General features: G+C 39.4%; 1 protein-coding gene across 4 annotated transcripts in view; it reads right to left on the bottom strand.

The window, feature by feature from the left end:
• Positions 1-15,430, bottom strand: part of srgap1a (SLIT-ROBO Rho GTPase activating protein 1a) — a 102,040-nt gene that overhangs the window by 46,834 nt on the left and 39,776 nt on the right. For all 4 annotated transcript variants that reach the window (XM_053622784.1, XM_053622785.1, XM_053622787.1 and 1 more), the window contains exons 3-6: positions 13,616-13,778; positions 6,814-6,876; positions 3,663-3,845; positions 1,468-1,596 (exon numbers count right to left, since the gene is read on the bottom strand). In XM_053622784.1, coding sequence (XP_053478759.1) covers positions 1,468-1,596; positions 3,663-3,845; positions 6,814-6,876; positions 13,616-13,778 — 538 coding nt within the window. The remainder of the gene's footprint in view (positions 1-1,467; positions 1,597-3,662; positions 3,846-6,813; positions 6,877-13,615; positions 13,779-15,430) is intronic.

Raw genomic sequence — 15,430 nt, 5'->3', positions numbered from 1 at the left:
GTGGTTTATAGTTAATGCTACTTAGCAAACATATCACGCACTTGTATTTCAGACCACAATAAGTGTATCATTACACAGAACCCATTCTATCTGGAAATTGAGGGCATTTTACATGAAACTTGTCATTACAGTGTGACTAAGAATACTGGCTCCCAGTGCGCCTCTGCCTACTCTGTCTGCCGACTGTTTAGATGATTACATGTTCAGCTCAAACAGAGGCAGACAAGTGTGGAGGACATGCTTGCTGATTTAGTGTAGCAGTACATTTTGACAATAGAGTTACACAGATACTTTGCCTCAGGCCTGGTGGTGAATTTAATCTACGCTCTAAGCATTTCTCTCTCCCTCTCTCGGCTGAGACAGCACGTCTTAGAGGCATCCGAAGTAAACAGCCTGATCAGAGATTGATGCCCACTGCTCAGACGGCTCTGACAGCCTGGCACTGAGGCAAGGTCACCCTGCTTGTTTCCTTCCCCGAGGCACATGGAACATAGACACATTACCCCAACAGCTGATCTTTCCTCTGCAGAGACACTTTAGTTTTGTAGGTGAAAATAATATTGCCAGGAGGTTGGATTATAAATAACTGAATTTGGATGGCTCTGAATTAGGCTATGGTATTGGGAACAGAAAGAGGTTCTTCTGGGAGGACAGAGCACATCAAGAACATACTGGATGTGGGGTGACCTAAAAGGGACACTCATAGAAAGTGGGTTTTAAGTGCAGACACTTTTATACATCCCAAAAATAATCGTATATACGGAAATAGCAGCATGCATAGTTTGAATGAAATCACAGAAGTGGGACAGAGACTTTTAACTTAAATATGCAGGCATTTTATAACACAAAGTGGCCTACAGCAAAAAAAAAAAGAAAAAGAAGAAAAATGCTAGAAAGCACACCGATAAATATTTTTTTTTAAAAATCATAGCCTTTTCTTGTAAAATTAAAATGAACAAGAACTAAAAAAAAAAAGAATATTGGGACTATTCATTCACATGACCACAACAACCACAGTTTCTCTTTGTGTGTTTGTTTTGTTCTTAAACTGAACTTCTTTTTCCTCATTCTACTCAAACAGTGTTATGAGTATGATATTAAATCCTTATCAAAACACTTCAGGGAGCACTTTCTTAATAGTGGCTTTGCTGTGCGGTTTGGGGAACTGAGGCTAAAACCAAAATGCAATTACGTGCATGGTTTAAACGCTCCTGGATTTGAAGTCTTAAGAGCTTTGACTTAAGCACAATCTGACACATTTGTTGCACAGCTACTGCTGAGTGTATTTATATTCGAAGATCAAAGTGGATAGAAAAAGGAAAATGCAAAAGTTAAGCCGTAAATACGGCAGCAACACTCATTCCTGCCTTACGCAAAAAGATCAAATGCACTTTGTTCTATTGGTCATGCAATGCAAAGCATCTTCAACAAACGATGACACTGCAGTTGCACTTCCCCATTACTTACATCTATTAGGTCAGACAAGTCATGGATGTAATACTTGAATACTGAGGAATTAGTGGCTTCCAGAGTCAGCAAATACTCGTTCCGGGCTTTGATCGACTTCAGCTTGTTCTCAGAGTACTTGGCCTGCCTCTGATAGAAGAAAAAGACATAGAACATAAGAGATTACACAATCATAGCAAACAGAATTATGCTTTATTACACCACAGTGCTGCTGGATTTTCAAATTTGATTGGTCTGAAGGAATTTACTAATATTATTTTTTACTCATATAGGTATTTACTTCAGTGACTACGTTTACATGGACAGCAGTAATCTAATTATTGAGCTTATTCTGAATAAGACAATATCTAAAAGTCGCTTTTCAAGTATTCCTTTCATGTTCCTGTTTTACATGAGCGATTAACGGCACACGTCATTACGTCCCCACGCCACGCCGTCTGACGTTCCCTCCAGAATTTCACGTATCGACATACCGTTCGTCTTCGTTATGGTACCGTATACAGTTTTTGGTGTTTCATTTTTAATTTTGTGAAAGCTTCAAGTGCAGTTAATTATTAGTCACGCTATATGTGAAAATAGACGACTGCTTGAAGCCATGGACAGCGTCCGAACCCGCGTACTTACCTACTATATAGTAGCTGAAATGCATGTCTTTCGCCTACTATATAGGAGGTAAGGACGCGGTTTGGGACGCAGCCGTGCTCTCTTGTTTGTCGTTAAACGGTTGAGCATGGCCGTGTGTGATCGTGTCCTGTCGCAAAATGCGGTGAAAACTCTCACACGACATTAATTGTGTGATTAAGGTGTGTACATGTCTGTAACGCACGTCGATAACGCGACTAAAACAGGAGTACTCCACATGTCTTAATTCCATTTGTGTTTACTTCGAGTACGACTTTAGTCGGATTAAGGTCCTCAATAATCGCTGTTTACATGCTAGTTTCTTAATCTAAGTATTCTCTTAATCGGGTTAATATCGGATTATTGTTGTCCATGTAAACGTACTGACTATTAATACACTTGATTGTTTCTATAGTAACCGCTCATTCACAGGGACTTGTATAGTAGACACTCCACATAATATAAGGCTAACAAGAAACATGAAAGAATTTGTTGTTATTTAAGAAAGCACATAATCAATGATATAGTGAAGATGATATTTGTTGGAATGACTCCTCATTGGCAGCGCTTTGTAACAGTATGTTTTCCAGGACAAAGGAATTTGCGATGTCTGGTTTTTTTTTTGTGTGTCATATTAACTTCAAAAAAGATATCAATCGACAGGCTGGTGAAGGAATGACTGTTTCGAGCTGCTATGACATAAGTGATACAGGAACGCACCTGTTTTTCACATGGTACACAACATTAAATGTAACAATAAATGGTTTAAAAACCATTCATTGATACATTAAAAATGTCATCTTTGGCAAATTGCTATGGTATACGAGGAATAAAACACTTCAGGATCTGCTGCTATAGAAAAATGTTCGACTTTGTGGTATTAAGAGTAATTTTCCCTCATCACACCACCATGTCAGTCATTATTTTCCTATAACACACCCTGTAGTGTTTTATTCCTTAATTCATATCTACCCATGTCCATTTAAACTCTGCATCTTTTACACAATCTCTACTAAGGTGACGGGCATTTAATAGCTCACTTCCGAAAATACCCAGCTACATTTTTTTTCAGACAGACAACAGCAAACCACAAGAGGAAAATGTAGCTGATGGGACAAAAATAGAGTTTTTAAAAAGTAAACAAACACATATTCAAAGACTATAACGTTACTGTTTCCTCTCTTGCTCAAATCCCACACAAAAGCAAGTTAGTCACATAACTGTAACAGACACTGACTCACCCTGACTTCCATATTATAACCACTCCACACACTTACCATTCCAGGAAGTGGCAAGAGAAAGAAAAAAACAACGGGCATGCACTCCCACAGCTATAAAACCATTTGTCACAGCCTTTAGAAAAAAAAAAAAAAAAAAAAAAACAGACCATTTAAAAGAATTAAAAGGCCTTCTTTCTCATTACCGGTTTCCAACTAAAGCAGGTCCCAGGCATAAAAGGCTGGGATTACATCTGTAAATGCCTTGACACGTCAGGCAGGCAGCACTGACTCAGCCTTTGTGTTTCTTTGAAAAATGTCTGAAGAGAACCCTATTGTTTGTATGTTGTTTTGTACCTTTTCCTTCATCTTCTCGATCTTCTTAACAAAGCTGCGTCTTGGGGTTTTGTCTTCCAGACGCATGTTGAAGACAGGGTCTCCTGTACGGCCGATCTGCCTCTCCTCCTGCTTTTCGAACTCTTTCAGCTTGCTTTCGGCACTAATGCTCTCCGTATGGTACATGTGGTAGGTTTTCATCACCTGTGAGGCAAAGAGGTCAGGGGTAAATGTTCAGGCACTCTGCTCTTAGTACATTTATTCATTTACATTAAATTATTTGCCAGATGCTTTTACTAAACTTACAATTGAGACAAAATGAATTTAATACACATAGCTTTACTATAGCTGTACACACATAGGGTTTCGCTAAAGGACCCAGTAGTGGGATCCAGTGACCCCAAGGAAGTCCTTGAAGCATAGACATGGGGGTTAATGATTTTAAAATTTTCCTAAAAACCCATCATTATGGACGTTTTTATGCCTATAAAAAATGTGAACTGGTATCTAATGACGGTTATAATAAGAACGGGTTCCATGGATGGAAAGTTCATAATTTTCCTATTGTTAGGCCCATATTTTTTTCCAAAATCTTAACCGTTAAGCCACCATTGCCCCCAATAACTCCTTCTGCTATAAATATCTAAATTTTAATATAAAAAAAAAATGTACATTCCCATGTTCTCCTGACTATAAAGCTCTAACACAGCAGTCCAGGTTAAAGGAGGGAAGACTTTTCATGCATGGAATTGCTATTACTATGAAATACTGAAAACATGCAGAGACTGCGATTCTCATTCCTTAGTCCACTAACATAAGAAACACTACACCTCTGATGGGTAACAGAGGAGCTCTTTATTCACCCTCAGCTCCCCCACCTAAGTCAAGCCTGGACCACAAGCAGAGAGGACTCAACACTCTGGAAGGGGGTCTGCATATTAAAAAATAATAAATAAAAAAAACACGCTCTGGGCAAGACAACCTGAGTACATTTTCAAATTGGAACTTGCCATGCAGCCACAACTGTGAAGGGTAAACTGTTAAAAGCTGTTTCCTATTGCGTGAGTCATTGTTATTGTTAGAGGGCTATTAGTAACACTAGAATGACTTCAGAAACATGCATTAGGATATGACTCATCGGGTACGAGGCAGGTACCGAGTGGTTAATTACACCGTTTCAGCAACATTAAACAGGATTATGACAGGCGATCGAAGCATCAGAATTGGTTATTCAATCATGTAAATATTTCAGGGATGTTACAAGTATGACAAGAATAATAAACGGTGAAAGTAAGGAACGCTGAAGATAAATCGTCAAACAGTTAGTCTGCGCTTATTGCTAGGGATGGAAACTATATCCAATCACGATACTGTTCTACGATACACGACACAATATATCAGAATATATGTGTGCTGACAAACTCTCAGTAAAACAATAGTGTTGAATTCAAAAGAAATAATTAATTTGTAACATGATTTCGTACAAACTTTTCAATCAGGCATTTCCAATCAGTTGTTTAAGAAAATACAATACAAAAATGGTAGAAAAAGATATTGTGATTATTGTTAGATATGATTATTGGGATATCTTAGAAAAAGTATATTATGGCATAATTGATCACAATATCGTTACTACTACTACAGTCAATATAACCCAGCCATCCTTATAGCAACTGTTTATTTATACACGTAGCCTCAGTAATCTGTCTTGTTGAGGTTTCTCCACCTGTGCCTCAATAAGGTGCCTTGACTCCAGAGCAATGTCAAATAAGGTGCCTCGACTCTAAACAATGTCAAATTCAAAAGTAGAGCACTCATCCAGGGTCATGCTAGACCATAACCAATGTTCACATTTACCAAACTCATAAAACATGGTACAGTAAAGCCACAACTGGATTCAAGACACAGGCCTGCCTTTAAAACAGCTACCAAAACAAGCACAGTTAGGAGATGTATAGAGCAGGAGCAACGTTTTGCTGGGCAATTCTGGCTCCTCTCATATGCAGAGCTGTATAATTGGATATAAGGCGGGCCAAACCACACGTCCCGCTCTCCACTTACTGGTTTGGAAGCGTGTTTAGATTTCTTGTTTTAGAACAGCTGATTTTAGTGACATGCAAGACCTGTTATTTTACAAGCTGAGGGCAGGATTGAGTGGCGAGTTTCTGATGCAACAGTCCAAAAGACTCCAGGTTAAAGAGAAGAACAAAACGTAAGTCAGTAAACGTTTGATGTCTATTGCTAATCTTGATTCCACATGGCTTTGTATACTGGATAAAATAAATAAGGGACAGCTAGCAGGCTAATTCATACAGCGGTTGCTAAAATAGCACAAAATGTTTATTTGTGTTGTAGGGCATGCCATAAACAATGTGTAAATCTACATGCACACTAATAATTCAATCATTATCTGATTTCTGGGAAGGAGCCTGGAGTCTCTTAGACTAGAGGAAACAAAGCTCGTACCCCCTTGACCGAGTACCCCTGTGAGTACACTGTCAAACACTAAAAGACTGATGAGCAATATGAAAAGTACAACGCTACAGGAAGCATTTTATCTGTACCGCTCATCAGCTGTGTCATTTCCTGTCGAGAGCGTGCCTGTAATTCTCAGCTGCTTTTACGTGAATGGTGGTCAGCTCCCTGCATGGCTGGAGTCAAGCGTTTCTCAGGATATTTAGATGAATCAACAGATCATCCCTTCAAAGCCGATTGATCAGAAATGTATCTAAAGATGGCGAAGGAGATGAACATCTGGATAACATCGTATAATTATACCATTTGGAACAATACAAACAAACACAGCGCTATTTGTTCGTATGCGAGTGCCTCAGGCAGCGAAGTATATATTTCCATGTAGCTATGGCTTCACGGATATAAGAAGTGCCTGAATCTTCAGAGCACTCACAGCAAGCTCGACATCCACAATTACAGCAGGGGAATGATCAATGGTTGAAATGGCTAAAAAAAGGAAAAAGAAGATTTAAAGTCGTAGTCCAGCAAACAGACTTCTGAGGACTTTTCATGCTTGGGAGCAGCATGGTTATTAACGCATGGTGTGCAGCAGTGGTGTGTGTAACCTGAGGCTAGGGCTGGCTGGGAGATAAGGTTATGAATTCCTAAGACCACACCAGAGCTATGGAAAGAGGCTGTTTATTACTGCAGTACTCACCGTGTAGAGCTCGTTAAGGACTTTCATCAGATCCTCTTGCAGCTGAAATGCTATTTCCTTACTCTAGAGAAAGAAAAAAAAGGGGGTGGAGGGAAAGGAGAGGGGGGAAAAAAACACACACACACACACACATCTGTTATCGACACTCTTCACGCATAATACTTAATGACAATCAGACAGAGCATGACTATCAGTCACATATGGATTTAATCACAGCCAATAAATTTGTATAGTTTATAACAATAAGTGAGTTCTACTGAAGTGCTGAAGTGTTCGTTTCAGGAGCACATTTTCTCTCTTTATGCTTCATAAAGAGCGTTTATCTTGCTGACAGACGTTGGGGTTTTTGCACTCAGTAGATTGCTGCAAATTAAAAATCTGGCAATTCAGTGGAGTCTATTTTGGCTGAACTGAAGCATCACTCAGCATCAAGAGCAGTGAAACTAATATAACCAACAATAAGCATGGTTTAGGCACCCCCATATACTGGAATTATGAAGAAAAAAAAAATAAAGCAAAATCATCTAATTAAATTTACAGAGCTCAAAAATGTATTTATTTATTTTTTATGAACCTGACCATTTGGAGCTCTGTTACACTCCTGTAACTCGCGTGGATAAGCAGGATTATAGTAATGGCTTCCTGTCTTACAGGCTGCTCCAGTCTCTCACTAACTCGATCATATTTTCACTAATCTCATTCGGAAGAGCTTTCCCAGCAGTAACTCAGTGAAGGAGTGAGCAACTCAACCTCCTCTACAAGTACTGATATAAGGGTAACTGTGGTTAAACAGGATACAGGTTAGTACAAAATAACTAGAAACAATATGATACCGCAACGCTTCAGCACTGATATTCATTAACAACTGCTCCTGAAGTCACCACATCCAAGTGGGTCATAAATATGGAAACCTTGGCTGTTTCTCAATTCCAAGAACACAAAGAAGACCAGTCTGGCCAGGCTACCTTGGAAGAACGAACTCGGAAGAACAGGAGGACATAAAACACAACTTTGAACGATTTGAGTTGTGCCGTGAGCTTCCTGTTGCGCAATGGGTAGTAGTGGGACAGGGTCATCATCTCTTCAGTGCTCCCTAAGTAATATGTTTCATCTGGTTAATAGATTTACTGTTAAAAAAGGCTGATTAACCTAAAGTTAATTAAGCATGATTTAATGTAGCGAGCTCTCTGTTTGCAACTGCGACCTCCCGTTAACAAAAAACGAAGATAACGGGTTTACCGTTACCTCAGGATGGAAGCTAGTGTAGTTTAATTAAAATACTTCTCAGGGATAAATTAAGACTTTTCAACAACTTCATATATATCTCAATCTAAATCATATACCAAAATCATTATTTTTAGATGCATTTTTAGATTATTGTCGTTAAAACTTAGTTAAGGGTCAGGATTCCATCATCCGCCATTGTTTTGCTGCAATGACTTCTGGGACTTCAAGTGGGTTCGGCGCGTTCAGGTCTGACGCATCCTCAATATCAAGAACTCATCTGGTAATTTCATGTGTCCTCGGTACTTGTGCATTGGAATTAAACTTCAGAGGTGGATGATGACGTAAATCATGTACACAAGGATGCAAGATCGCATAAGAACGCATATTGTGAAACGGCTATTATTTATTTACTGTGAAGATTTTTTTGACACTTAATATCCTTAATAATTCTTACTATACAGATTAGTATTTGACTTCAGTTTTGTTACATCAAAGTGCTGCTGAATTCTCAGAAGGTGAATAGAAGAATATGGCATTGTTTCTGCAGAAACATTTTACAAAAGGGATTTGTGTGACAAACACTCCACATGATTTCATTTGTTGGCATGGCAACATTTTCTGTGAGGAGATGTTTTAGCATCTTTGGAAGGAGACGCCAGTGTCAGTGCTTTGTAACCGTCAGCTACCGAGGTAAAGAGGTCAACTTTCATTTTTCCAACGGAAAAAAAAACTTAGGGGTTTTCTGCACTTATTTGTCATAACTTCAAGACAATGGGGGAAAAAAAAAGCTAGTGCAGGAACGGCTGCTGTTTACAGCTGCGATAACGTAAGTGATAACAGGAACGAACTTGTTTTGTAGACATTCCACAACATTAAACGTGTTGTTCTGTAATAAATAAGAAATTGTTAACATTGGCAAATTGATGCGGTAAAAGAGGGAAAAAAAACATTTCTTACAACAGCACACCTCATTCATGTTTTATTCCACTGTCAAATTTACTGGATATTTTCGTATGATAGACACTTGTATCTTGGCACTTGGTATTGAGATGGAAAATTCTGTATCACGTAAACACTGAATGCCACAACAGAATGCAAACCTACAAGCCTCCCCTGTACGATCCTCTGTGTTCGTATATTATCTTTGTAAACACAAATGTGCCCTTAGGGTTTAAGTTTGTGTCGTGTAACTAAACCCAAAGCTGTGGTTTCAAATCATAAGCATTGGCCTGACATTGAGGGTCAAGAGCCACAATAATCCAACTAAATACCTACACAACTCTACACTGCAAACAGGTGTGCATGTGTGTGATGCCTCTGATGGGTCATAGCACATCCTCTGTGTGACGGCATACACACTGTCCATGTCCACGTGACCCCAAGCAGACACAGAGAGATATGAGATTTATGAGATTTGCAAATCATTGCATTCTGTTTTAATTTACATTTTACACAGCGTCCCAACTTTTTTGGAATTGAGGTTGTAGAAGCTATGACGTATTAGAATGTATTAGCATTAAAATAAAATGTACAAACTGTGCAGCTGGTGCTCAACACCATCTGACCAATCAGAATGAAGAATTCACAGGCTCTGTGATATCATTTCTTCTAGCTGGTCGCAAATTGTAATTCTTCTTATTATTCTTTTTCTATTTGCTGTTAGGAAATTTATGCTGTAATAATCTTTAGTTCAGATATTTATGAAGAACTGCAGCATATGTAACACCCAGTGGAGCTGGAAATGAAGTATAAAGCCTCTGATTCTTACCGCATTAATCGCTGTGAAATATGAATACAGTGAGCATCGCAGCACACCAAAAGGCAGGAAATTAGACGATGATCAAGCAGACACCATGCCCTAGCATTATCTAGTGCTGTCACTAACACGGCTCTATTCAGGGATTGTTATGAGCATTTGCATCGATGTGTCAAACCCAGTCATAAATCAGCGCTGGTGAAATATGCTGCCATACTCGAGCTGACAGGGGCTTCATGGCAGCGGGTTATAAATCGTAAAACCATACTGCAAATGAGGACACACTGAGCTTGCTACAGTTTTCTTTTCTTTTCTTTTCTTTAAAAAAAACTTGGTGTGATTTTATAGCTATAGTGCACTAAAATGACACAGAAGCAACTTCTAGTCAATACACATGTGTGTTTAATAAATAAATAAATAAATACATACATACGTACATAAAAATATAGTGCAAAAATATTCTGCAACCCGGCTCGAAAAAGTGCTCTTTTCATTGAGCTTCCAGGACTGCGCAAATTCACCTTCACTTCCCATCAGACCACTGCGTCCCTAAAATAACCCACAAGCACGGAAAAAGCCAGAGGAATAAATAATAAAAACAAAATGCATGTCTTAAAACCTGACCATCCATGAAGGAACTTCATGCTGGAAATGCATACTTGCAGTTAGCAAAGCATTCCTATGATGCCAAACTCCGTTTGAGGTTGAATGAAATAAAGCTGCTTTAACATTTTTAAGAATGTAGTTTATTTAATTTTTTTTTCCCACCACAGTAACCACAGCTACTTTATAGTGCACACTGTCAAGACAGATAATCATTCTTTTTAATAAGAAGCTGCATTGTGTACAGGCCAAACTCCTGTTGTTGTTGGGTTTTTTTTGTTTGTTTGTTTGTTTTTAAATACCTCAGAATAATAGACGATTGAAAATGATATAGTAAAGAGAGGGGGGGAAATGTTTCAAGTGCTTTATGTGTACAGGTTGAATTGGTAAAGATTTACCACAAAATAAGTTACTATTGTGTTTACTAATGTACACAATTTGAATGTTTCTGGGGAAAAAACAACTCCAATTAATGTGTTTACATGCTCTTGTGCAATCTGATAAAACGATATGAATCAGTCGATAATCATATTTCATTCAGTAGCACTGCTATAAGCATGGAGTAATTATTTTAAAACACATGTTCTACTAGTGAGATGCTAGCACTGTTAGCTTGAGGAAAATTATTCTTTATTGAGCAAAAAGTAAGGCAGTGTTCGATTTTTCCATTTTTCCTAACAAACACAATCATTTTTTTTAAATGAATCACTTGTATTTATTTATTTATTTAATCAATTTGAAGGACAACTGACTTGAGGTTACTGGCGACCAATGAGTGGCTCTTGGGTTGTTTTTCTGGTAAATATTAGGAAGGCATGAGACAGAATACTGTTGTCTCAAATATCTTGATACAAAAAAAAAAACTGGCAAGACAAATTTCATGTATTTCCATTTCAATTTGATCTGTATAGCGCTTTTTACAATGGACATTGTCTCAAAGCAGCTTCATAGATACATATAAGGATACAGATTTTAAGTGTGTGAATTTATCCCTATTGAGCAATCCAGTGGTGACGGTGGCGAGGAAAAAACTCCCTAAGATGATACGATGAAGAAACCTTTAGAGGAACCAGACTCAGAAGGGAGCCCATCCTCATCTGAGTATTTCATATCATGTATTGCGATATTTTCGTTTGATATTCATTATGAGCTCTACTTTTTCTTTCACACGTCTTATGAGGCGGCAGCACCTGCGGTAGTAGCATACAGAGCATAAAGCTTGTGAGTGAGAACCCAACTGTCTCGAAACATGCTTACTTAGTAGTTCAACAAGGTCAGCTAATCAGAAGGAAGCGATATGGCACATGTGTCAAGCACAAGGCCCGCAGCCTCGTTTCGTTCGGCCTGCGTGACGTGAAAAAATAACACCGAAACCGCCCTTAGTTCACTACGGCTCGATGATGGATCGTTTCAGATCAATTTGATCATTTAAGACACAATCTACCATCAAACAATCTTTCCATATTAATAACGCTTTCATGAAATACATTTATAACACTGAAAAAGATTCATTAACATGGTTAAGTAATTAGAAAATAACTGCACAAATTTGCTGTCTGTCTTAAGCCTGTCTTTATTTTGATCCTTTTTTTAAGCCTTTTTTTCCCCTCATCAGGAACGTTAACGCACATGCACAGATTTACAAAAACAAAATATGCTAGAGAATAACAATATATAGGCTCCAGGTTTCCCCATGACCCTGAAATGGATAAAGCGGTATAGAAGATGGATGGATGGATGGATGGAATAAGAATATATATACACATGTGCTGGATAATCTGATTATTAAGCTAACATTCAAACGATTTCATTGGCTTCATTAGGATTTCATTGTACTTCATTGTTATCTGAATGCTTGATAATCTTTCATTCTGATAACTAGCTAAATCAGATAAAGATCAGAATTTCACTGCGTGTAAGCACATGCAGTGTTAGCTGACCTGATCTCTCTCTCTCTCATAGACACACACAGAGACTAACAGTGTGTCAGTGAGCCAGCTGTGTGTATGTATGGCCTGTGTGTGAGGATCATTACTGAAACTATGTTGTGGTCAAATCCTGCTGAGAGAGCGCTGATTACAGGGTGCGGATACTTTTAACCCTGCTATAAATTTCTAAGCATGACACATGAAACTCAAGGCAATTTAGAAGTACAACCCACTGTCTCTGCCCTATACGTGCACTGTCACAACACTACGAGAGACAAAGGATGACAGAGCTGGAGACAGTGAGGAAAGGGAGCGAGCAGGAAAGAGAATACATGAGGACAACACATAGTGTTAGACTGTGACCTTGCTACACAAGTATTCTCTGCTACAGTACATTAATGACTCATGAGTCTTCAATCTCTGTTATTATGCTCCAGTATCAGCCAGTCATATTGCTGAAAGCAGCTGTGGTGCACACATGGCACATCTGTTCTTTTATCATAGGCCCCTCAACATCCCACACAAAAATAAGTACCTCTGAATCACATCAGGGAAACAGTAAGAGTGAAGTATGGCATTTTGGCTCGCATTAAGAGAAGGCTAGTATTTTCCCTGGTTTGGAAGGGACCCTCTGGCTTTCCCCATCTCGAGGTCTTACAGCACAGCTCATCAGTTCCCTTAACTGACTCTAACCATCTCCCCGCAACTTTTGGGCCTTGTAATTTAGTCCTGTGGTCAACTTAAAGTGATACGGGAAAGCATGAATGTTAAAGACGTTGTCCTTCCGAAAAAAAAAGGGCCACAGATGTCAACCGGCCAGAGGGAAGCATAATTAAAGCTTCTCTTTCAGAGTGGAACCACAACAGGCCGTATGGTCAGACCCACCTCGCGAATCTGACGAGAGAATATTGGCACTGCTCAAAAGAACGGCAAAAATCCACAAAAAGTACAGGCACATGATCCTGCTTCACAAAGAGCTAACTGCAGAAAGGGCAGTCGTGTCTCAAATGGGGGTTTTTACGCTCTAGTCCTTTGAATATAACAGCACAGAACAGATGTATGGTGTATATGTGGGATATGGTGAGAGTTACTTGAAAGGAACACAGACCAAACAAAGGGCTAACCTAAAAGAGACCAAATGGCGGATGTGATTCCACATGGGAGCCTCAGGAGCTCAGTTAACCACCAGGAAACAGAATGAATGTAAAGACGCATACTGCTTTTATGTGTTGGTGTTGTTTGCTTTCTCGTCTGTCTATTGAGGAAGCAGGACAGCTGCAGCTCTAACCTTCTTCATAAGGCGTGTTGAGTCCTCGCTGATCTGCATGAAGCGCATGATGACATTGTTCAGATAGATGTCGCTCAGCGTGGCGTGGTCTTTACTCTCCCGCCTCACCTGGTTCAACAACAGATACCAACAGTTCACTGGGGAAAGGAGGTTCTGGTCTTTTCTGCAGACAAAAAAAGAGGAAAAAAAGTAAGAATACAGAAAGCAGAGTTGGTTAGATAATGGCGAAATGCAATTATTTTACTCAATATTGAAAGTATGATCATAATTATTCTGAAAATTGAGGAACAAATAATATTACTGCACTTTATTACTCAATTATCTTAAAGTTTTTTTTTTTTATATCCCCTCTGTTTGTTACAAGCCTACATTCATTCACATCTTTGAAACAAAATAAGATTAGTCCTTAGTCACATTAAATGTAATTGTTTATCATTATCAGCAGGTAGCGTTGCTACCTCACAGCTCCAGGTTCCCCAGTTCAATCCTAAGCTCCGGTTGCTGTCTGAGTGAAGTTCCTGTATACAATCCCCCCATGTCCGCATGGGTTTCCTTTGGGTTCTCCGGATTCCTCTCACCTTCCAAAACCATCGTTAAAAACCTCCAGGATGCTACCGCAAACACTGCGTTAAATGCGGGAGCTATAGTTTTTCAGCAATCAGTAAAAGTACTGATATTCTGATTTTCTTTCATTTTTAGAGCACATTTTATAAATATGAAATTCATCATATATTTATTACAGCCTCAGTTACATTATCTTCAATTCAACTGAATTCACCTTTTTAGATTCATCTGACGTGGGGACAAAACCAGTAACGGAAGAGTTGTTAATCTTGGCAAATTATAATCACTCAATACAGTGCTATACATATCTCATACATCCATCCATCCATCTTCTACCGCTTACTCCTTCTTCAGGGTCGCGGGGGAACCTGGAGCCTATCCCAGGGAGCATGGGGCACAAGGCGGGGTACACCCTGGACAGGGTGCCAGTCCATCGCAGGGCACACTCACATACCCATTCATACACTACGGACACTTTAGACACGCCAATCAGCCTACCATGCATGTCTTTGGACTGGGGGAGGAAACCGGAGTACCCGGAGGAAACCCCCGCAGCACGGGGAGAACATGCAAACTCCGCACACACATGGCCCCGGCGGGAATCGAACCCCCGACCCTGGGCCTACATGAAGTCCTTTGAAACTCAGGGAAGTTTATTCTGCTAAGGGAATATTTGGGGTAGTGTTGGAATACAGAGATAAGGACAGACGAAAATTTACACTGTTTTAAAGCTGTTAAAACCGTCATAGTTTAGAGAACGTTTCAGTTGTGTGTAACTTGTTCTATATCTGTTTAGTATTCCTCAGTATCTAAATCTAAACCACTCCTTAAGCCAGAGCACAGGCCATTCAAGACCCTATTTGGGGTTACGTTCTCCAAGTCAATTAAATTGCTGAAAGCTGTCAAAGGAAGTGGTACAGCACTAAACACTCCGCAAACGTTGAAAAACTCCTCCCCTTTGTTGTGCAATGGCTTGACATAAGCTAAACCACTCGGGACTTGAGCTAAACTTAGACTTAAATCTTTCCTGAATCTTTGCTCAGGTCACAAGTCTGCTCATTGCATGCTGCTGCACGATCTCTCTCTCTCTCTCTGCTCGATGATGCCAGATGTTTCAATGCCATTTACATGGATTTGGTTATATGGAGAGTTAAAAACCCTGAAGCCCTTGTCTGATAGGCAAATCGTAACACAACAGCCACCACACTGATTTGTGTTCATTTGAGCTTCAATGAACATTTGATGCCATAC

The sequence above is a fragment of the Ictalurus furcatus genome, chromosome 4 (genome assembly GCF_023375685.1).
Source record: "Ictalurus furcatus strain D&B chromosome 4, Billie_1.0, whole genome shotgun sequence".
Classification (NCBI taxonomy): Eukaryota; Metazoa; Chordata; class Actinopteri; order Siluriformes; family Ictaluridae; genus Ictalurus; species Ictalurus furcatus.
Note: the sequence above shows the minus strand (reverse complement) of the source record. Positions and strands in the feature narration are given on the sequence as shown.